Below are 14,956 nucleotides of genomic sequence, written 5' to 3'. Positions count from 1 at the left end.
AAAATAAAAGCCAAACGAGAGATCCCTTAGTCCCATGCACCTCATTAGACATCTATCTCAACAACGGGAAACAAACAGAACAAAGTTGCAACCCCCCCGAAACTAGATTGGAGAACACAAGAGCATTCTCCTTACCAGTTCCAGGTCCGACTGGAGGCAGTGAAAACGGGTGGCTTCCACTGAAGGGCAGCGGGATCGACCTTGCGCGCGCCCTTGACTTTTTCTTTTTCAAGACGCTTGTTATGCTCGCCGACAACGTAATCTGTGAGGACGATGACCCAGTTTCCTTTCTGTTTGTTTGTTAGCAAATGAGTCCAATATTCGAATTGAGAAAAAAGACTTACGTGATATCGCAGCATATTAAAGACAACCAGAGTCTCATGAACATCCTTCTCAGTCATGGACGTAAGGACAGCAAGTTCATTCTCACTCATCGCCTCACGACCTGGTTCCATCAACAGCTCGACAAGCGTTTCACGCCAGTACTGGCGGTAACCCATAAGACCTAAATCAGAGAGCGGTTTCTCGGGAGATCCAAGCTTGCCTTCGCGCTTGCTGAGCTCGTAACTGAATGACATGAGCAGACGACCAAATCCACGGCGCTGGTATTGCGGCAGCGTCAGAATACAAGCCAGGTTGTAGCCTTCGGCGGAGTCCTTTTCCTTGGAGAAGTAGCCGACGAGGTGGCAACCAGTTTCATCGCGGGTGCACATGCAGTAGAAGAGGAAGGGGTCAACGTCGTAGTAGAGTGTCTTGTGGTCGAGGAAGAGCTTGCTGAGGAGACATAAGTTTCGGCACCAAGTTCGCTGGCGACGACCGTCGACTTCGAAGAAAGAGATGTTTTCGTCGCGGTAGATTTCGTTGCCTGGGGGGTGGACTAATGTGCATTTTGCGCGGTGGCGCTCAAAGGCACGCTGGTTGTCGAAGTAGCTCAGGCAGAACTCGTCGATGTAGACCATGTCCACGTCGGAGAATTGATCTGGGTATGGGGAAAAGTACCATGGCTCAACTTCGAATTTGCCCATTTGTAGGCGAGTCAAGTTTCGGACGCGGTGGATTTCCGTTGGGTTTTGCGTCATACTGCCGCTTGTACGAAGGCGCTCGATCTCCTCTTCGCGAGTGATCACCTCGCCTGATGTGGTTTTGACCTCGTCTTCTTTAGGCGTCGGCTCCGCGTCGGCATCTGGCATATCGACATCCTCTGAGTCTGCCTTGGGCGTGCCAGTGGTTGATACAGCTCTAGATCCGAAAAGGGATGTATCACCGGGTGTATCGGCGGTGCGGTTCTCTTTGCCGCCGGCCTTGGATGGTCGCGGTGCCTTGCCAACGTTCAAGTTCTTGCCGCCCAGCGCATCAGGAGTCCCTGACACATCGCGGCTACCGGGACGAACATTCTTCGGGACCTTACTAGGTGCTTTATTGTTGGCACTGGACTTTTTCTTGTCCGGTTTCTCGGGCGCTGGCCATTCAACCTCTTTGGTGAGGTCAATGCGTGAAGCATTGATCCATTCTAAGGAATTCATTAGCTCTGTCCATGTGAAGAAAATGATGTTAGACTCACCATCAAGACGCTTGTTGAAGTCGACGTAATGCACACTTTGAGTCAAATGTTAGCTTAATGAGCAACAAATAACCACTGTTATTCAACATACTAGAAACTAGGACCATCCTTGCGCTGCCGAATTGAAAGAATTTCCGCCTTGCGTAGTTCACCATCCTAAAGCCGGAGTCAGTTATGATATCACGTGATGGCTCAGATTCTGCGCGACACCGACCTTCTGCACCATGGCCTTCACACCGATTCTATCACGCCAGTCAGTATATGCGACCGATCAAAGTGGATTCTGAGATTCCGGAGATAGTTATTCTCAGTACAACACGGGTTCAAACTCACCTGATAGTGTTAAGAGTGGCGAGCCCCTTCTCGACGGGGTCGGGAGTCCCCGTCGCCTCGCCGTGGGAATCTCGGACGCCCATCGTGATCGACTGTGCGATAACGCGGGCACCCAAGCACAATTAGTAGATAAAATCCGATAAGATGGATGCGAAGTGCGATGGAAAGAGGTTGGTGGTGAAGGCGGAAGGAGATGATCTCACCGTGGTTACGTCAGCATCCGGATGTTGTAACCTTACGGAGATCAGAAATGTTTATGGATGGCAGTATTCGTCTGGATGTCACTTTGTAATCAATATATGACAACGCCACGGGCATGCTTTGTGCTCCGTTCTGTTGTCAGTTGAATTTGTTAATGGACTGAGCGTGGCTTTGGGAGGTCGGTAACTGCATAGGTGACGTTGAAATTGACGTCTCATACCGAAGGTTCTAGATATGTTCATGTCATCAAAGTATACAACCTTCCAATGGTTGAGGATAACAAGAATCCAAAATATTCAAGTTGGACTATTATGGCATGACCAGGTGGTCTATTACTCATTGGAACCTACAAAAGACTACAAAACAAAACATGGATAGATAACTACATTGAAATAATAATAGCTCAAAAACTCCAATGCATTCGCATTGTCCTCGAAAATGTAAACCCGGGGACCGTCCTAGTAATGATACAAAAAGAATTTGCAATGGGTCATGACTGAAAGATTAAAAATAGCGAGTCCAGATGCTTGACTCAGTGCCAGCCATTGACAGTAGCAGTGCCAGCAACCAGCTCATCCATCTCGTCTTTCCGGCTCCTATACAAATCCTGCGCTTCACGCTCGCGCCGCATGATGAAGGAGACATCCTCTCGCATTTTCTCCAGCCGCCGGGAAATAGCCGCTTCTTCGGAGATTTGGAGAGTGCGGAAAGAGTCCAGATCGTCCTGGGCCTTGGGAAGAGTGGTACTGGCTTCCAAGATCTTGGAGCGCAGTGTTTTAGCGCGGTTCTGGTATCCGCCGTAATGCAGTGCGAGCTTCTTTTCAAGCTTGTTGCCTTTTTCGGCCGTGGCGAGCAGAGATGCCTGTACGCTGTCGAAGGCCCCGATCATGCGCTGCTCTTCTTGGAAGGCGTCCTCCTCTTCGTCAGCGTAGATGTCCATGCCGGGAAGGGCCTTGGCATGGGCTGATGACCAGACATCATCAAACTTTTCTTGCCATTCCTCTTGTTGTTGTTGTGCTTCTGATGATGCAACCTCAGCTGCAATGGCAGCTCGGGCTGCCTCCATAAATTCATCACCCACGTGGATCAATTTAGGAGCTTTTCCTTCGACCTTTGAGCCGGACACGGGGTGTTGTCGAGAATCATGGGCGATGAGGATGGCGGCTTCTCTGGCAATAAGACCCTCAATGGGGTCAGTAACATTGGCGGCACGCGCACTCAAGGCATCGAGATCGAGAACAGCAGGCCGAGGAAGACCACGCTGGTATGCCTGTGACTGGCGTTTGAACTCGGCCTGAGCGGCCTTCTGACGGGCTTCTTCTTCTCTGCGATCCCGCTCCGCTGCGTCTTCCGCGCTTAACTCAACAGCCGCAGCGGGCTCAGCAGTTTCGGAGGGAAGTTCTTCAAGTTCCCACTCGGACTCCTTTGGCTTGGGAAGCGCAGAGAGCCTACTGCGGATTGACTGACGCATGAAATTTTCATGCATCTTGATATCCCGAGGTGTATTACCAATAAGCTGGCCACCCTCGCCCTCACGGTTAAGGGCGAAGTGGTCTCTTGGTGTACGCAGCGGAGTAGCACCAGGCCCGACACCGCCTTGCATTGGAGTGGCACCCACGCCGTTGGCTTGCCGAAATGGTGTCGCCATGGGGTTAGGCGTAACGATCTCTTGCCGCCGAGGAGCAATGCCATCGAAGCCTGTCGATGTGCTGCCCTCGTGGAGAGGAGTGTTTTCTCCTCCGAGCAAGGAAGATTGCGTTTCGGTCAAAGCTCGGATATTCTTGATTTCGTTGGCAATATGGTCCTCCTCGGGCGCTGCGCGTGGTGTCCGAATGGGTGTTCCTCCAACAATAGCACCGTAGTTTCCAATAAGTCCGCGCGTGGCTTCTTCATCACCACTCATGCGGCTGGCCTTATCTCCTGCCATACCCATTTTGATAATATCCTCCATTTCGCCTTCGCTGACTTGCGGCGCGGGCAAATTCAAGCCTCTGCGCTTGCTGCTTTGCTCTGCTTCACGGATCTTCTGCATCTGACCTGCTCGTGCAGCAGCCGCGAATGCTTCTGAATTGCCGCCTTTATCATTTTTGCGCTTCTTTCGCTCCGCGTCATCATCCTGGTCACCCTTTCGCTTGTTGGCCAGCTGTTGCTTGCGAGGATCGAACATCTCTCGCTGGCGTTCGTTAAGGGTCTGTTCTTCGATGGTATCGTAAAATCCAGGAGCAGCCGGCTTCTCGAATGGAATATCTGCGTTATAATCCATCTGGCCCGGTTTCCGGGTGACAACCTTGACGTTGATACCGGCATGCTTCAATTCGCGACGCTTTTGCAGCACCGCCAGTCGACGTGATTCCTCCAATTGGCGCTCTCGGGCCTTTCGCTTGGCCTTTTTACCCTGTGTGTTGGCGAGACGCGCACGGGCTTCACTGAGCATCTCCTTCTCATCTTCGTCGAGATCAATCGTATCAGGACGCGCAGGTTTCGATTCGGGATCGGGATCTAACTCTCCAGGGCGCAGGCGGCGAACATCGTCGGCACTGGGCGCGGCCGACTCTCCACCCTCTGGTCCTCCCAAACCGAGTTCATCGTTCTCGCGAGCCTCCGCCTCGTCCAAGAGCTTCTGATAGCGTTCAAGACATTGTGTAGCAGTGCGTCCGACGATGGGGGCAATGGTGCGCCATTGCGTGGGCATAAGCTTGGCCAGGTGCAACAGCTTCTCATCCTCCTCCCGCGACCATTCAACCTTGCGAATACCGGGGTCTAGCCATTCGATCCATCGCGCTTTACATTGTTTCGGCGTCTTCCGAGCGAGAAGAGAAGACACTCGAGCCCACTGGTTCAGACCATACTTGGAAACCTGTCATTTGAGTCAGTATTTGCGCAATCCGTCGGAAGACGTGTTTTGGGGTCTTGTCTAATAACGTACAGCCGCACGAAGCACCTCATCCTCGATATTAGTCCTAAAGATAGGTTAGCTGAGCTCACTTAAAAGATGAACAGTAGTGGAAGATCTCACCAGACACCTCCTTTGACGACAGGCATGGCGCGCAATCGGACTCAACGCCCCGTCAATATCGCGAAGTGTATTGAATAAACCAGAAGCCCACCACCGGGAATAAAAATAATGAGAATCCCGCGGCAAAAGTTGACGCGCAACGGGTGGATGTTGAAGCTGGAAGAAAAGCGACTTCGCCAGGTCCGACGTGCCTTCACCGCCCGCCTTCGCCGCCCCCGCGTTAGTCAGCGCGTCCAGATTTTTTGGTTTTGGTTTTCGGTTTCTGCAAAAAAAAAAAAGATAAGACCGCCAACCATGTCGTCCAAGCTGGATGCCCCCAAACAATTCAAGCAGCCTTCTCGCAAAGGCAAGAAGGCCTGGCGCAAAAATGTGGACGTCACTGAGGTGCAGGAAGGCCTGCGTCTCCTGAAGGACGAAGAGATCAAAGGGTATGTTCACAGTTGATATCTACATTTTTCATTATCGCTGACCTTAGCCCAGTGGTGTTGTTGCTGAGAAGCCTTCCGAGGAACTGTTCACACTTGATACTGTTGGATCGGCGGATGTGCGCAAATCTATTTCCAAGAGACACAAGACGCTCAAGGCCGACGAGATTATTGCTCAACGATCTGCGATCCCTGCTATCGACTCTCGCAAGCGTACCAGCTCCATTGTCACCGATGGTGTTATCGAGCCTAAGACCAAGAAGCACAAGAAGGATTGGGTTAGCCAGAAAGAATTGCAGCGCTTGAAGCAGGCCGCCCGGGATGCGGACATCACCAAGAAGGGCAGCAACGATATCTACGACCCCTGGGTGGATGAAGCCGACGACTCCGCCCCTGTCGAGGATCCCCGCTTCGACTTCTTGCCTAAGCCGAAGGCCAAGGTCGCCCCCGAGACTTTGAAACATGCACCCATTTCTCTTGCCGCCAACGGAAAGCCTATCCCCTCCGTGATCATGCCCCGGGGTGGAGCTAGTTACAACCCTCAATTCGAAGAATGGGACCGTCTTATCCAAGAGTATGGCCAGGAGGCCGTCGAGACTGAGAAGCAACGTCTCGAGGAGGAATTGAAAGAGGCTGAGAAGCAACGCCTAATAGAGGCCGCCGAGGGTGACGACGGCGAAGTCAAGTCCGACGACGAAAGTGCCTGGGAGGGTTTCGAAAGCGAATACGAGAAGCCCGAGTGGCTGAACAAGAAGCGACCCGAGAGAAAGTCTAAGACGCAGCGTAACAAGATTAAGCGACGCAAGGAAGCCGAGAGGCAAGCGAAGTGGGAAGAGAAGAAGGCGAAGAGAGAGGCACAGCTTGAGAAGGCGCAAGAACTTACCGAGAATGCCGATCAGAAGGCTGAAGAGTCCGATGCGGATGATTCGGACGAGGACGAGGGAGATGAGATGAAGCTGCGACGGAAGCCTTTGGGCGGCAAGCTTGCGTAGGTTTTTATCTCTCCCAATTATATGTGCTTTTGCTGACTATTCTTACAGTGCCCCCAACAAGCGTCTGGAGCTGGTTCTCCCCGATGAATTGCAGGATTCTCTCCGTCTATTGAAGCCGGAGGGTAACCTGTTGGACGATCGATTCCGCACGATGATCATCCAGGGCAGACTCGAGGCTCGTAAGCCCGTGAGCCAGGCCAAGAAGGCCAAGAGAAAGGTCACAGAGAAATGGATGTCTAAGGACTTCTCGATCCCCGGCCTGTTTTGATTTTCCTTTCTACTTGTTATTCAAAAATGGCGTGCATGGGTTTTTGGGACATGAACATACATCGCGGTCAAAAGCATTCGGACTGTTCCATAATTATCTGGGTCAAATATGAAGAATTAACCATTGAGAATTCCATTCCATTAAACGTAATATCAAGACAAGACTCACTTTTTGCAATCCCGTATTATCTCTGCTCTGATATTGCCACTCTCAGAAGGCGGTGTCAGTCTCCTGAGGCGCGGTCGTTTTTTGCCGTCAAAAAAAGTTTCCGGCCAATTCTTCTAGGTCTCTTACCACCGACGATGTCTTAGCTTTTGCAGACATTAACATAGTCGGAATGGATACGAACGGTCTTTCCAGCAACTGGAAAAAGCTACAGGCGACATTCAAAAAAGGGCCCTCGACCTCGACCTCCTCACCAGGGAAGAAACGCAAAGCCTCGGACCGCGACTCTGGGCATGGAACAGCGAAGAAACAGAAGCCCGGGAAGGAATATACAAAGACACGAGACACAATCACACCATATAAGCGGAAGAGGATGTCTGAAGCAGCTGAAGTTGCGGCGAACACCGCCGACGCAGACTCGACCAAGCCTGCTTTGCGAAGGAAGTCTAGCGCTGGAGTCTCTGCACAAACCGAGACTGGATCCCGCAATGGGAAAGTTAACGAGGGCCGTTCAAAGACGTAAGACTTCCGTTTTGAAGGATCTGCCTTTCCATTTTGCTGGTCACATTCTAACATTATCCCAGCGCCGAGATAGGAAAATACGTTGCCATGGATTGCGAGATGGTAGGCGTCGGACCGAACCCGGACAACGACTCGGTACTTGCCAGAGTCAGTATTGTCAACTTTAATGGCGACCAAGTCTACGATTCATACGTCCGACCCAAGGAAATGGTGACAGACTGGAGAACTCACGTCAGCGGTATTGCCCCAAAGCACATGGTGGAAGCAAGAAGCCTCGAACAAGCCCAGAAAGAAGTTGCCGAAATCATGGATGGCCGTGTCCTCGTTGGTCACGCCGTGAGCAATGATCTCGATGCTCTACTCCTCGGCCACCCCAAGCGGGACATTAGAGACACCAGCAAACACCCCGAGTACAGGAAGATTGCCGGCGGCGGCTCACCACGTCTGAAGATGCTTGCTGAACACTTCCTTGGCATCAAGATTCAAGAAGGTGCTCATTCTAGTGTGGAAGATGCACGAGCGACAATGGCCCTGTACCGCCGTGAGAAGGATGCCTTCGAGCGCGAGCACCTGAAGAAGTGGCCGATCAGAAACGCCCCTGAACCCAAAGAGAAGGGAGATACTCCCAAGAAAAAGAATAAGAAGAAGAAGAAGAAGTCTGGCAAGAAATGATCGTCCATAAGTGGAGGAAAAATTCTTGAGACTAGGCAAAGAACTGTATCTATTGTAGAGAGCTGCTTTGTATACCCCAAATTTGCATTCAATTAAATAGAATTTACTTTGATACCTGGAGACATTTGTACTGCCCGTAAAAGTTGAAGAAATGGTCGATGATACCACTGATATAGTTCATGTAGTTCATGTCCGCCCGCTTCCACTTAACGCGGCAACGCGACGCGCCGCGACTTCGACACCGCCAGAATTCACCAATACCTTGACATCGACGAAACGCACATCGCAACTGCCAATTGAGCTGGAATCTGGAATCTCGGACTCGTTTAATCCGCGTCATATCTTCCTAGTGTCATCTATCACCTCGCCTCCAAGCTGAAACCTTTGGATCGACGCCCGCGCAGAATTCCGTCCGACTCTGCGATCGTACCCAATGCCAGACATGTACACTTTCCAGAGCCCAAATTCGGCTATAAAATCAGAGAATGGATCTACACCTCGATTCACGCCAAACATCCTTCCCTGCCGAATTCACCATGATGGCCCAATCGACTCCACGGACCGGTTCTGGACGCCCTTGACAGACGCGAAAGGTACATACACCTCTACCTATACAGACGATTCTCTTATATGCAATGGAATCCTTATTGATCTTGTCAATCTAGATAACACCCATTCATCATACTTCCGCGGCCGCAAACTTCGAGGCCGTCGCGTCGCGATCCCAGAGGGATACACAGGAATTGTCGCGACACCCACAGAGCGCGTCTCCCAACAACCAGTCAAGAACTCATCGGCAGAAGACGATGTAGCAGAGCTTGAAGAGCCCGCCAAGGTACTCGAGATGCAGGGTGGGTTCGATGATATAATGGTCTGGGGACATGAGGTTCTTCCTGCGGCAGATGATCCCTATGTTAAGGGCATTGAGGAGTGGGTGCGGTTTGCTGAGACGGTATGTACATCTGCTTGTTCTTAAGTGTGACTGTTATTAAGCTCGTCGATCTGACTGATCTATAGATGCATGGAACCCCTGCGCCTGTGAGTAAGTAAGAGGGGGATGGTTAGAGTGTTACGTGGAAGAGATACCCATAAACATATGCCTTGAGCTGTGATGGCATTAAATCAAACGACTGGTCAGACGAAGCGTGTTGCTTTGTTTAATTCAATCTGAAATTGAATGTAATGCTTCATAGTAAAGTGTGGGATTTCTTGTATAGCTCAATATTAGGAGACGGATCTTAGTGATGCTTCATTTCCACAGCAACCTTAGATAAAACCACGGATATTCAATATCCATCTTGAATTTCATTGCATTGAACACTTCAAACCAAAACACTATTATTGCCCATGCATTCCCATCCATATACAACCCGCGATAAGCTCTGACCGCCTACGAAGATCGATAACGATAGATTTCCCACGCCGCTTGTCTTTGCATTCCTGCTTTTGCAATTGAGAAAGAAGACTTCATAAAATGGCAGAAGCTCCGAATACCACAAAGGCTGCCACAGAGGCATTGATCGCCAAATACCAAGTCAGCAAGCTACTAAAGCAAGGTAACACAAACCCACACCAAACCCCGCGATCAAGCAGCTTACAACCACCACAGACCAACATGGACGGCGGATTACCTTGCTAGGCACAATTGACGACCAGCAGGGCATCCTTACAGCCGAGAGAACCGCCTTCTCTACAGAATCCCTCTCAGTCATCAAAGCCTTCCACGCGGCAATCTCAAAGGTCAACAACCTCGGCGATAATGACATTTACCGCTGGTACCTCGCATCCTCCACCGGGCCTAGCACAGAAGGCTCAGATATTCAACAAGACCTCAAGCTCAACCTTATTTGGCCATGCACGGCGCAACACATCAAGAAATACTCCGACCAGCAGCTCCGCATGGTCACCGAGACGCCGGAGATCTACGCGCAGCAAGTACGACCTTTCATGCAAGCTAAGCGCGAAGAGGGCCGTCTGAACTGGGTATTCAATATTCTGGAGGGTCGGACTGAGCAGGAGGATGTTATTATGCGGGATGATGGGCACGGTCCTGAAGATGCGTTCTTGATGCTCCCCGATCTGAACTGGGACCGGAAGACCATGAGCTCGTTGCATCTACTAGCTTTGGTGCATAGACGAGATATCTGGAGTCTGAGGGACTTGAAGAAGAAGCACGTGCCTTGGTTGAAGTATTTGAGACAAAGGGTACTTGAAGCGACGGTGTCGATGTATCCCGATTTGGAGCAGGATCACCTGAAGCTCTATGTTCATTGTAAGTTTCTCTTTGCTCTTACTTTTGGGAATATTGCTGACTTTATCCGTGACAGATCAACCCACTTACTACCATTTCCATATTCATGTTGTTAATGTCATGTTGGAGGCTGGGGCCACTCAGGCTACAGGCAAGGCCTTTGGCTTGGAGAACCTCATCTCTCAGCTGGAGACTATGACTGGTGGAGATGATGCTAGTCTGGCGGACGTGAGCTTGACTTACTACCTCGGCGAGGCAAGTGAGCTGTGGACGGAAATTTTTGCGCCGTTGAAGCAGGGGAACAAGCCAGCAAGCCAGTAAGGCAGCGGTGTCGGTGCTGGATCTGCCCACTAAACAGAAAACATAACCAATTTATGCCGAGATATTACCGAATGAACAAAAATTAAGATCAGTACTATATTGACCTAGGTTTTAGCAAGGTTGACGTGAGATCAAACGGGTTAGGTTTACTTGTTCGTATGCTATTATTCCATTTTTAATACCGGCGCCTTAACCGACGCCAAAGATTTGGCTGCGGGTGGGCTGGAGGATCTTGGATTTGTGGTAGGTTTTATTGGAGTGGAGGTAATCTTCCTCGGAGGTGGCGAGGTTGGAGGTGCAGCTGATGCAAGTATAGCTGTTTTGCATGACATAGGTATTCTTGTTACCGGGATCAACGAGCGATTTATGATTACCAATTGTCACAGGCGCGTCGAATACAGTTCCATACTCGGTGGCGACGAAGAGAACAGTTTTGCTGGAAGGAGCGCCAAATGGAAGGAAGGCTTCTGGCATCGGCCATAGCTAGAGCTTCAATACAACCGATGATGGAAATGGAAGATGTTTTCATAGTGGATTGATAGGTAGGAATAGTATATAAGAAGACATCCGGATATAGTCTTGTGCTAAACTACTCCAAGACAATCGTCTACAGAGGTATTTATACTCAAAAATTCGGACTAAAGAATTAAACCCAAATTTTCAAAGCTCCCAAAATACCTCGTATGATTGAGTGTATATCATACATTTTAGCTCCACCAGCTTCATTACATGCATCGACGGTGGAAAAAAGGCGGCCATACCCATATTGGGTATCTCACGCTCCGTATATTTCAGTCTTCCGCTTTATAATGCCTTAGCATCGTCTTGGCAATCGGGAGATCTCTGACACTGGCCCAGAATGTATTCCAGGCCGAAAGAGGTGTAGATGATTTTTAGTACTGTACAATTCTTCTCTCTGAAGAAATTTGGGCACTTTACCCGTGACTTTGACAATTCGGGATGTGCTCACTGAGTTGAGTGCCTGGCGATTCGTCAGTACCGCTCAATGACCAACCGATGAGCAAAGCCCGATTCATGCAGCCTGGAAACTGCCGGAGTTGGGTCAGGGTCATGATGTAATTGATAATCAGGGATAAACCTTGGAGGCAAACGCAGGGGGAGAAGGCAATTACCGAGAAAGGGCTCTAAAGTGGCATTTTGATTTGCTCTTGAGCCGATTTCTCCCATAATGAGGGATGCTGTGTCTCGGTAGATTATACTTGAAGTCACAGACTTGACCTGGCAAGAAGGGGATAAACTATGTACTCATCGACGATTGAAGTTTATACGGTCAAAAATCTCCATTTGCGATTCACAGTATCTGTAGATACTTGACTAACTCCAAAATTACAAACATCACCAAGCACACTAATTATTATAGCTTGTAACAGACCGTGTAACTCCCTACTCCCTTCACGTGTATGGGCAGATAGTTATCGGCGTGCCTTAGTGCAGGCGGGCCGAAGCGGAGCTGGAAGAGGAAGCGCTACTGCTCATAGGGGTGGAGGATGAGCCGCCCAAAGGAGTAGAAGAGCTGGCACCAGCGCTAGAGGTAATGTTGGCCTCCAGAGGGCCAATCTTCAGAGCACCGCAAGGGTTGGAGGGCGCAGAGACGCAGCCACCCAAGTAAGATCCCAAGCTGCCAGTGGAGTTGCCAGATGCGAGGACCTGGGCGGGGTTGTAGGCAGAGACCAGAGAGGAGGAGCTGGACTGGAACATGGTGGAGTTCAGGCGGCTACCGATATAAGTAGCGTGAGCGCTGTGCTCAGCAGCGAGACGTGCCAACAGGAAAGCGACCTCGGGCGACTTGGTGTAGCCAGCTACGCCGATGAAAGCACCAGAGAGGGTATACTCGAACTGGTAGGCGTATTGGACAAACGCAGAAATGTTGCTGACAGTGGGGAAGGTGTAGGAGCATGATGGCGCACTGAAGCCGGGGGCCTTGGAGCTGAGCTCGCGAACGGCCTCAACGGTCAAGTTGTCGAGGTGCTGAATACCCTGCAAGTTGGACAGAACCTTCGAAGCGCTGGTGCTGTTCGAAACCTGCGAGGCAACGGTTGAGTTGATGGCAGTCGACGCGTAGAAGCTGTTCAGGAATCCTGAAAGCGCATAGGTGTACCGGAGTACATTGGTGTCGCTAGAGGTAAGAGCACAGCCCGTGGAGGAACTGCTCGCGGCAGAGGAAGAACTGCTCTGGGCAGAGGTCAAGGCACCTCCGGCGACCAAAAGCCAAGTAATCTGGGATCCGAAACGCATGGTGTATAGAGTTGGGCGTTATTCGATAATTTAGACTCTATTTGATGATAGTTTTTGTATCAAAAAAGAAGCCAAAACTAGGCGATGCTAGGTTTTATAGCACAAGGTATGCAAAACTGCATGGTGATGTCTTCATTGCTGCCTTCCTGGCAGTCAATTCATCATACGACAGATCCTTCATTTCAGGAGACGCATGCAGCGATAGACCCATTTCCCATACAATCCGCTTCGCCTGTCATATCCGCGAACCATGTCGACCCTTGGGTTTACTTTGAAGCTTAAATCACTCGAGCGGTCTAGAATGCGCCTTGCAGGGAAATTAGCGTAGTATTCTGCTCTACTCGACGAGGTGCACTAATCATTGGCATAGGATAATGCAAAGGTGCTTAAATCAACCTGTTTCAAAGCTGGAAATTTCTATCTTTTTAAGTAAGTAGCTGGTTCGACATTGTGTTGGGCGTGGCGCTGTGCTATAGTTGCCGACGTCATCGCGCACGATCTGCGTCACGACTTCCCGCGACAGCCCTGTTCACCACCAAAACCTACACATCCAACTCGGAATTAGCCGATGAAAATTCAATTATATTCTTCAACAACTTCTAGAAACGTCACATAGTTTGGGGGAGATGACGACTATATGCGCTTCTGTCCATTTTCAACTCCATGAGCACCACCATTTCAAGGTTTTCCGCAAGAGTTTATTTGATCGGGTTCGCCGGCACAGTTTTAGCATATTTTCAACTTCTCCTGGTTCCTGCTACTCTCGATTCTGAATTTTAATTCTGCCTGGAGCCAGGGTCAGAACCCTAATACACTCGATTATGAAGATTGAGATCTTCTGAGTGAAAATGGATCTCCGAGCATATCCGGGGGCACAGGCTATGACACCATTCTTAATCAAGTACACAAAGTGTCAAGCCCACAACCAAATCTTAGTTGCTAGCTAAGAATTTGTGCTTGAGGATACCTACCTAGGTAGGTGGTTAGGTATTTGTACTCGAAAATGACGAACGAGGACCTGCATAGCTCTCCCCAAAACTCTCTTTGATTGGGTGTTAATATGTAAAATTTGGGTTTGGTAGCCTGACCATCGCATTTCCTATTAGTTTTTGAGTTAGCTAACAATAGAAATCATACATCTCATAATCACATACTGTTCATATTACGTCAACTATACGTTTCTGTATACCAAGTGCCTCCCAGGCAGCTATGCCTAGCCGGAATAAAAATTAGTCCTCAGACTAGCTGCGTTGCATACAGAACATTAAAGAACGTCGATAGCTAATGGCATACTTGTTTTATGAATAGCGGCTGGGTTTGACCTGAGCACCGTGCTGGATGTAAATCATGTGATGAAGCCTGGCGCTATGTAATCCTGCACCCTGCACCTGCTAGTGAAGGAGGGGACATCTTACCTAGGTATCTAAGTCGAGGCGTCAGGTAGCTTCATCCCTCCAAGACCCTTCTTATGGCGCTCCTACTTTACATCCCGCTTCTTACTCACACTCCTACCGACCAGAATCACCTTCCATCGCCTAACCAGCCCCTTAAAATCCACATTGAAGGTCCCCTGAACGCCCTCCAAAGGCTCCTTCCACATATTATATGATGTGTGGATCTTCGAGCCGAACATTCCCACAGCCAGCAGGCCCAGAACTAGCCCGGTTGACATATCAAACGATGTATGGACGGGATACTTGTCCGAAAGTTCCGGGTGACCTATTAGTGAAGGATGAGTACTTAGGATGGATTCCAGAGAAACGTCCGGATGAGTAAGTCTATATTAATCTCTTGTCCCAGCTGATGATACCAATTTTAAGGTGTCACAAATCAAAATTATTGAGATTGAGGATGATCATGGTGTTTATGCAAATACGTGGCTTTCATTTGCAGTAGATCCGGCTGGGCTTTTTGGGAAGAAGGTGCTCGCAGTGCCAAGATGTTGCCAGAAGAGGAAGGGGACACAGGATCGC

At 49.8% G+C, this 14,956-nt stretch overlaps 8 protein-coding genes across 8 annotated transcripts; 4 read left to right on the top strand and 4 right to left on the bottom strand.

Annotated features, from left to right (window-relative positions):
• Window positions 1-131: 131 nt before the first annotated feature.
• On the bottom strand, window positions 132-1,977 carry N7443_006901 (NuA4 histone acetyltransferase complex catalytic subunit ESA1; the record flags this gene model as incomplete). The annotated part of the gene is made up of 6 exons (XM_056886957.1): window positions 132-290; window positions 345-1,510; window positions 1,562-1,596; window positions 1,653-1,717; window positions 1,776-1,803; window positions 1,895-1,977. The coding sequence occupies 6 exons, from the start codon at window positions 1,975-1,977 to the stop codon at window positions 132-134; spliced, it is 1,536 nt and encodes a 511-aa protein (XP_056740606.1).
• A 650-nt stretch (window positions 1,978-2,627) lies between these two features.
• cef1 (putative cell division control protein (Cdc5)) lies at window positions 2,628-5,137 on the bottom strand (the record flags this gene model as incomplete). Its single annotated transcript, XM_056886956.1, has 3 exons — window positions 2,628-4,952; window positions 5,022-5,055; window positions 5,112-5,137. 3 exons carry the CDS (start codon window positions 5,135-5,137, stop codon window positions 2,628-2,630), a joined length of 2,385 nt encoding a protein of 794 aa, XP_056740605.1.
• Window positions 5,138-5,405: 268 nt separating this feature from the next.
• Window positions 5,406-6,796, top strand: N7443_006899 (ribosome biogenesis protein NOP53; the record flags this gene model as incomplete). Its single annotated transcript, XM_056886955.1, has 3 exons — window positions 5,406-5,539; window positions 5,592-6,524; window positions 6,577-6,796. 3 exons carry the CDS (start codon window positions 5,406-5,408, stop codon window positions 6,794-6,796), a joined length of 1,287 nt encoding a protein of 428 aa, XP_056740604.1.
• Window positions 6,797-7,133: 337 nt separating this feature from the next.
• rex4 (putative 3'-5' exonuclease) lies at window positions 7,134-8,155 on the top strand (the record flags this gene model as incomplete). Its single annotated transcript, XM_056886954.1, has 2 exons — window positions 7,134-7,480; window positions 7,546-8,155. 2 exons carry the CDS (start codon window positions 7,134-7,136, stop codon window positions 8,153-8,155), a joined length of 957 nt encoding a protein of 318 aa, XP_056740603.1.
• A 433-nt stretch (window positions 8,156-8,588) lies between these two features.
• Window positions 8,589-9,131, top strand: N7443_006897 (ribonuclease H2 subunit C; the record flags this gene model as incomplete). The annotated part of the gene is made up of 1 exon (XM_056886953.1): window positions 8,589-9,131. One exon carries the CDS (start codon window positions 8,589-8,591, stop codon window positions 9,129-9,131), a length of 543 nt encoding a protein of 180 aa, XP_056740602.1.
• Window positions 9,132-9,629: 498 nt separating this feature from the next.
• N7443_006896 (putative mRNA decapping hydrolase) lies at window positions 9,630-10,727 on the top strand (the record flags this gene model as incomplete). Its single annotated transcript, XM_056886952.1, has 3 exons — window positions 9,630-9,711; window positions 9,795-10,427; window positions 10,483-10,727. 3 exons carry the CDS (start codon window positions 9,630-9,632, stop codon window positions 10,725-10,727), a joined length of 960 nt encoding a protein of 319 aa, XP_056740601.1.
• Window positions 10,728-10,916: 189 nt separating this feature from the next.
• N7443_006895 (Ubiquitin carboxyl-terminal hydrolase isozyme L3) lies at window positions 10,917-11,201 on the bottom strand (the record flags this gene model as incomplete). The annotated part of the gene is made up of 1 exon (XM_056886951.1): window positions 10,917-11,201. The coding sequence occupies one exon, from the start codon at window positions 11,199-11,201 to the stop codon at window positions 10,917-10,919; it is 285 nt and encodes a 94-aa protein (XP_056740600.1).
• Window positions 11,202-12,173: 972 nt separating this feature from the next.
• Window positions 12,174-12,983, bottom strand: N7443_006894 (uncharacterized protein; the record flags this gene model as incomplete). The annotated part of the gene is made up of 1 exon (XM_056886950.1): window positions 12,174-12,983. One exon carries the CDS (start codon window positions 12,981-12,983, stop codon window positions 12,174-12,176), a length of 810 nt encoding a protein of 269 aa, XP_056740599.1.
• Window positions 12,984-14,956: the final 1,973 nt, after the last annotated feature.

The sequence above is a fragment of the Penicillium atrosanguineum genome, assembly GCF_028827265.1.
Source record: "Penicillium atrosanguineum strain IBT 20685 chromosome Unknown utg000005l_segment0_segment0, whole genome shotgun sequence".
NCBI classification, from domain to species: Eukaryota; Fungi; Ascomycota; class Eurotiomycetes; order Eurotiales; family Aspergillaceae; genus Penicillium; species Penicillium atrosanguineum.
This window is presented reverse-complemented; position numbering and strand designations above follow the sequence as displayed.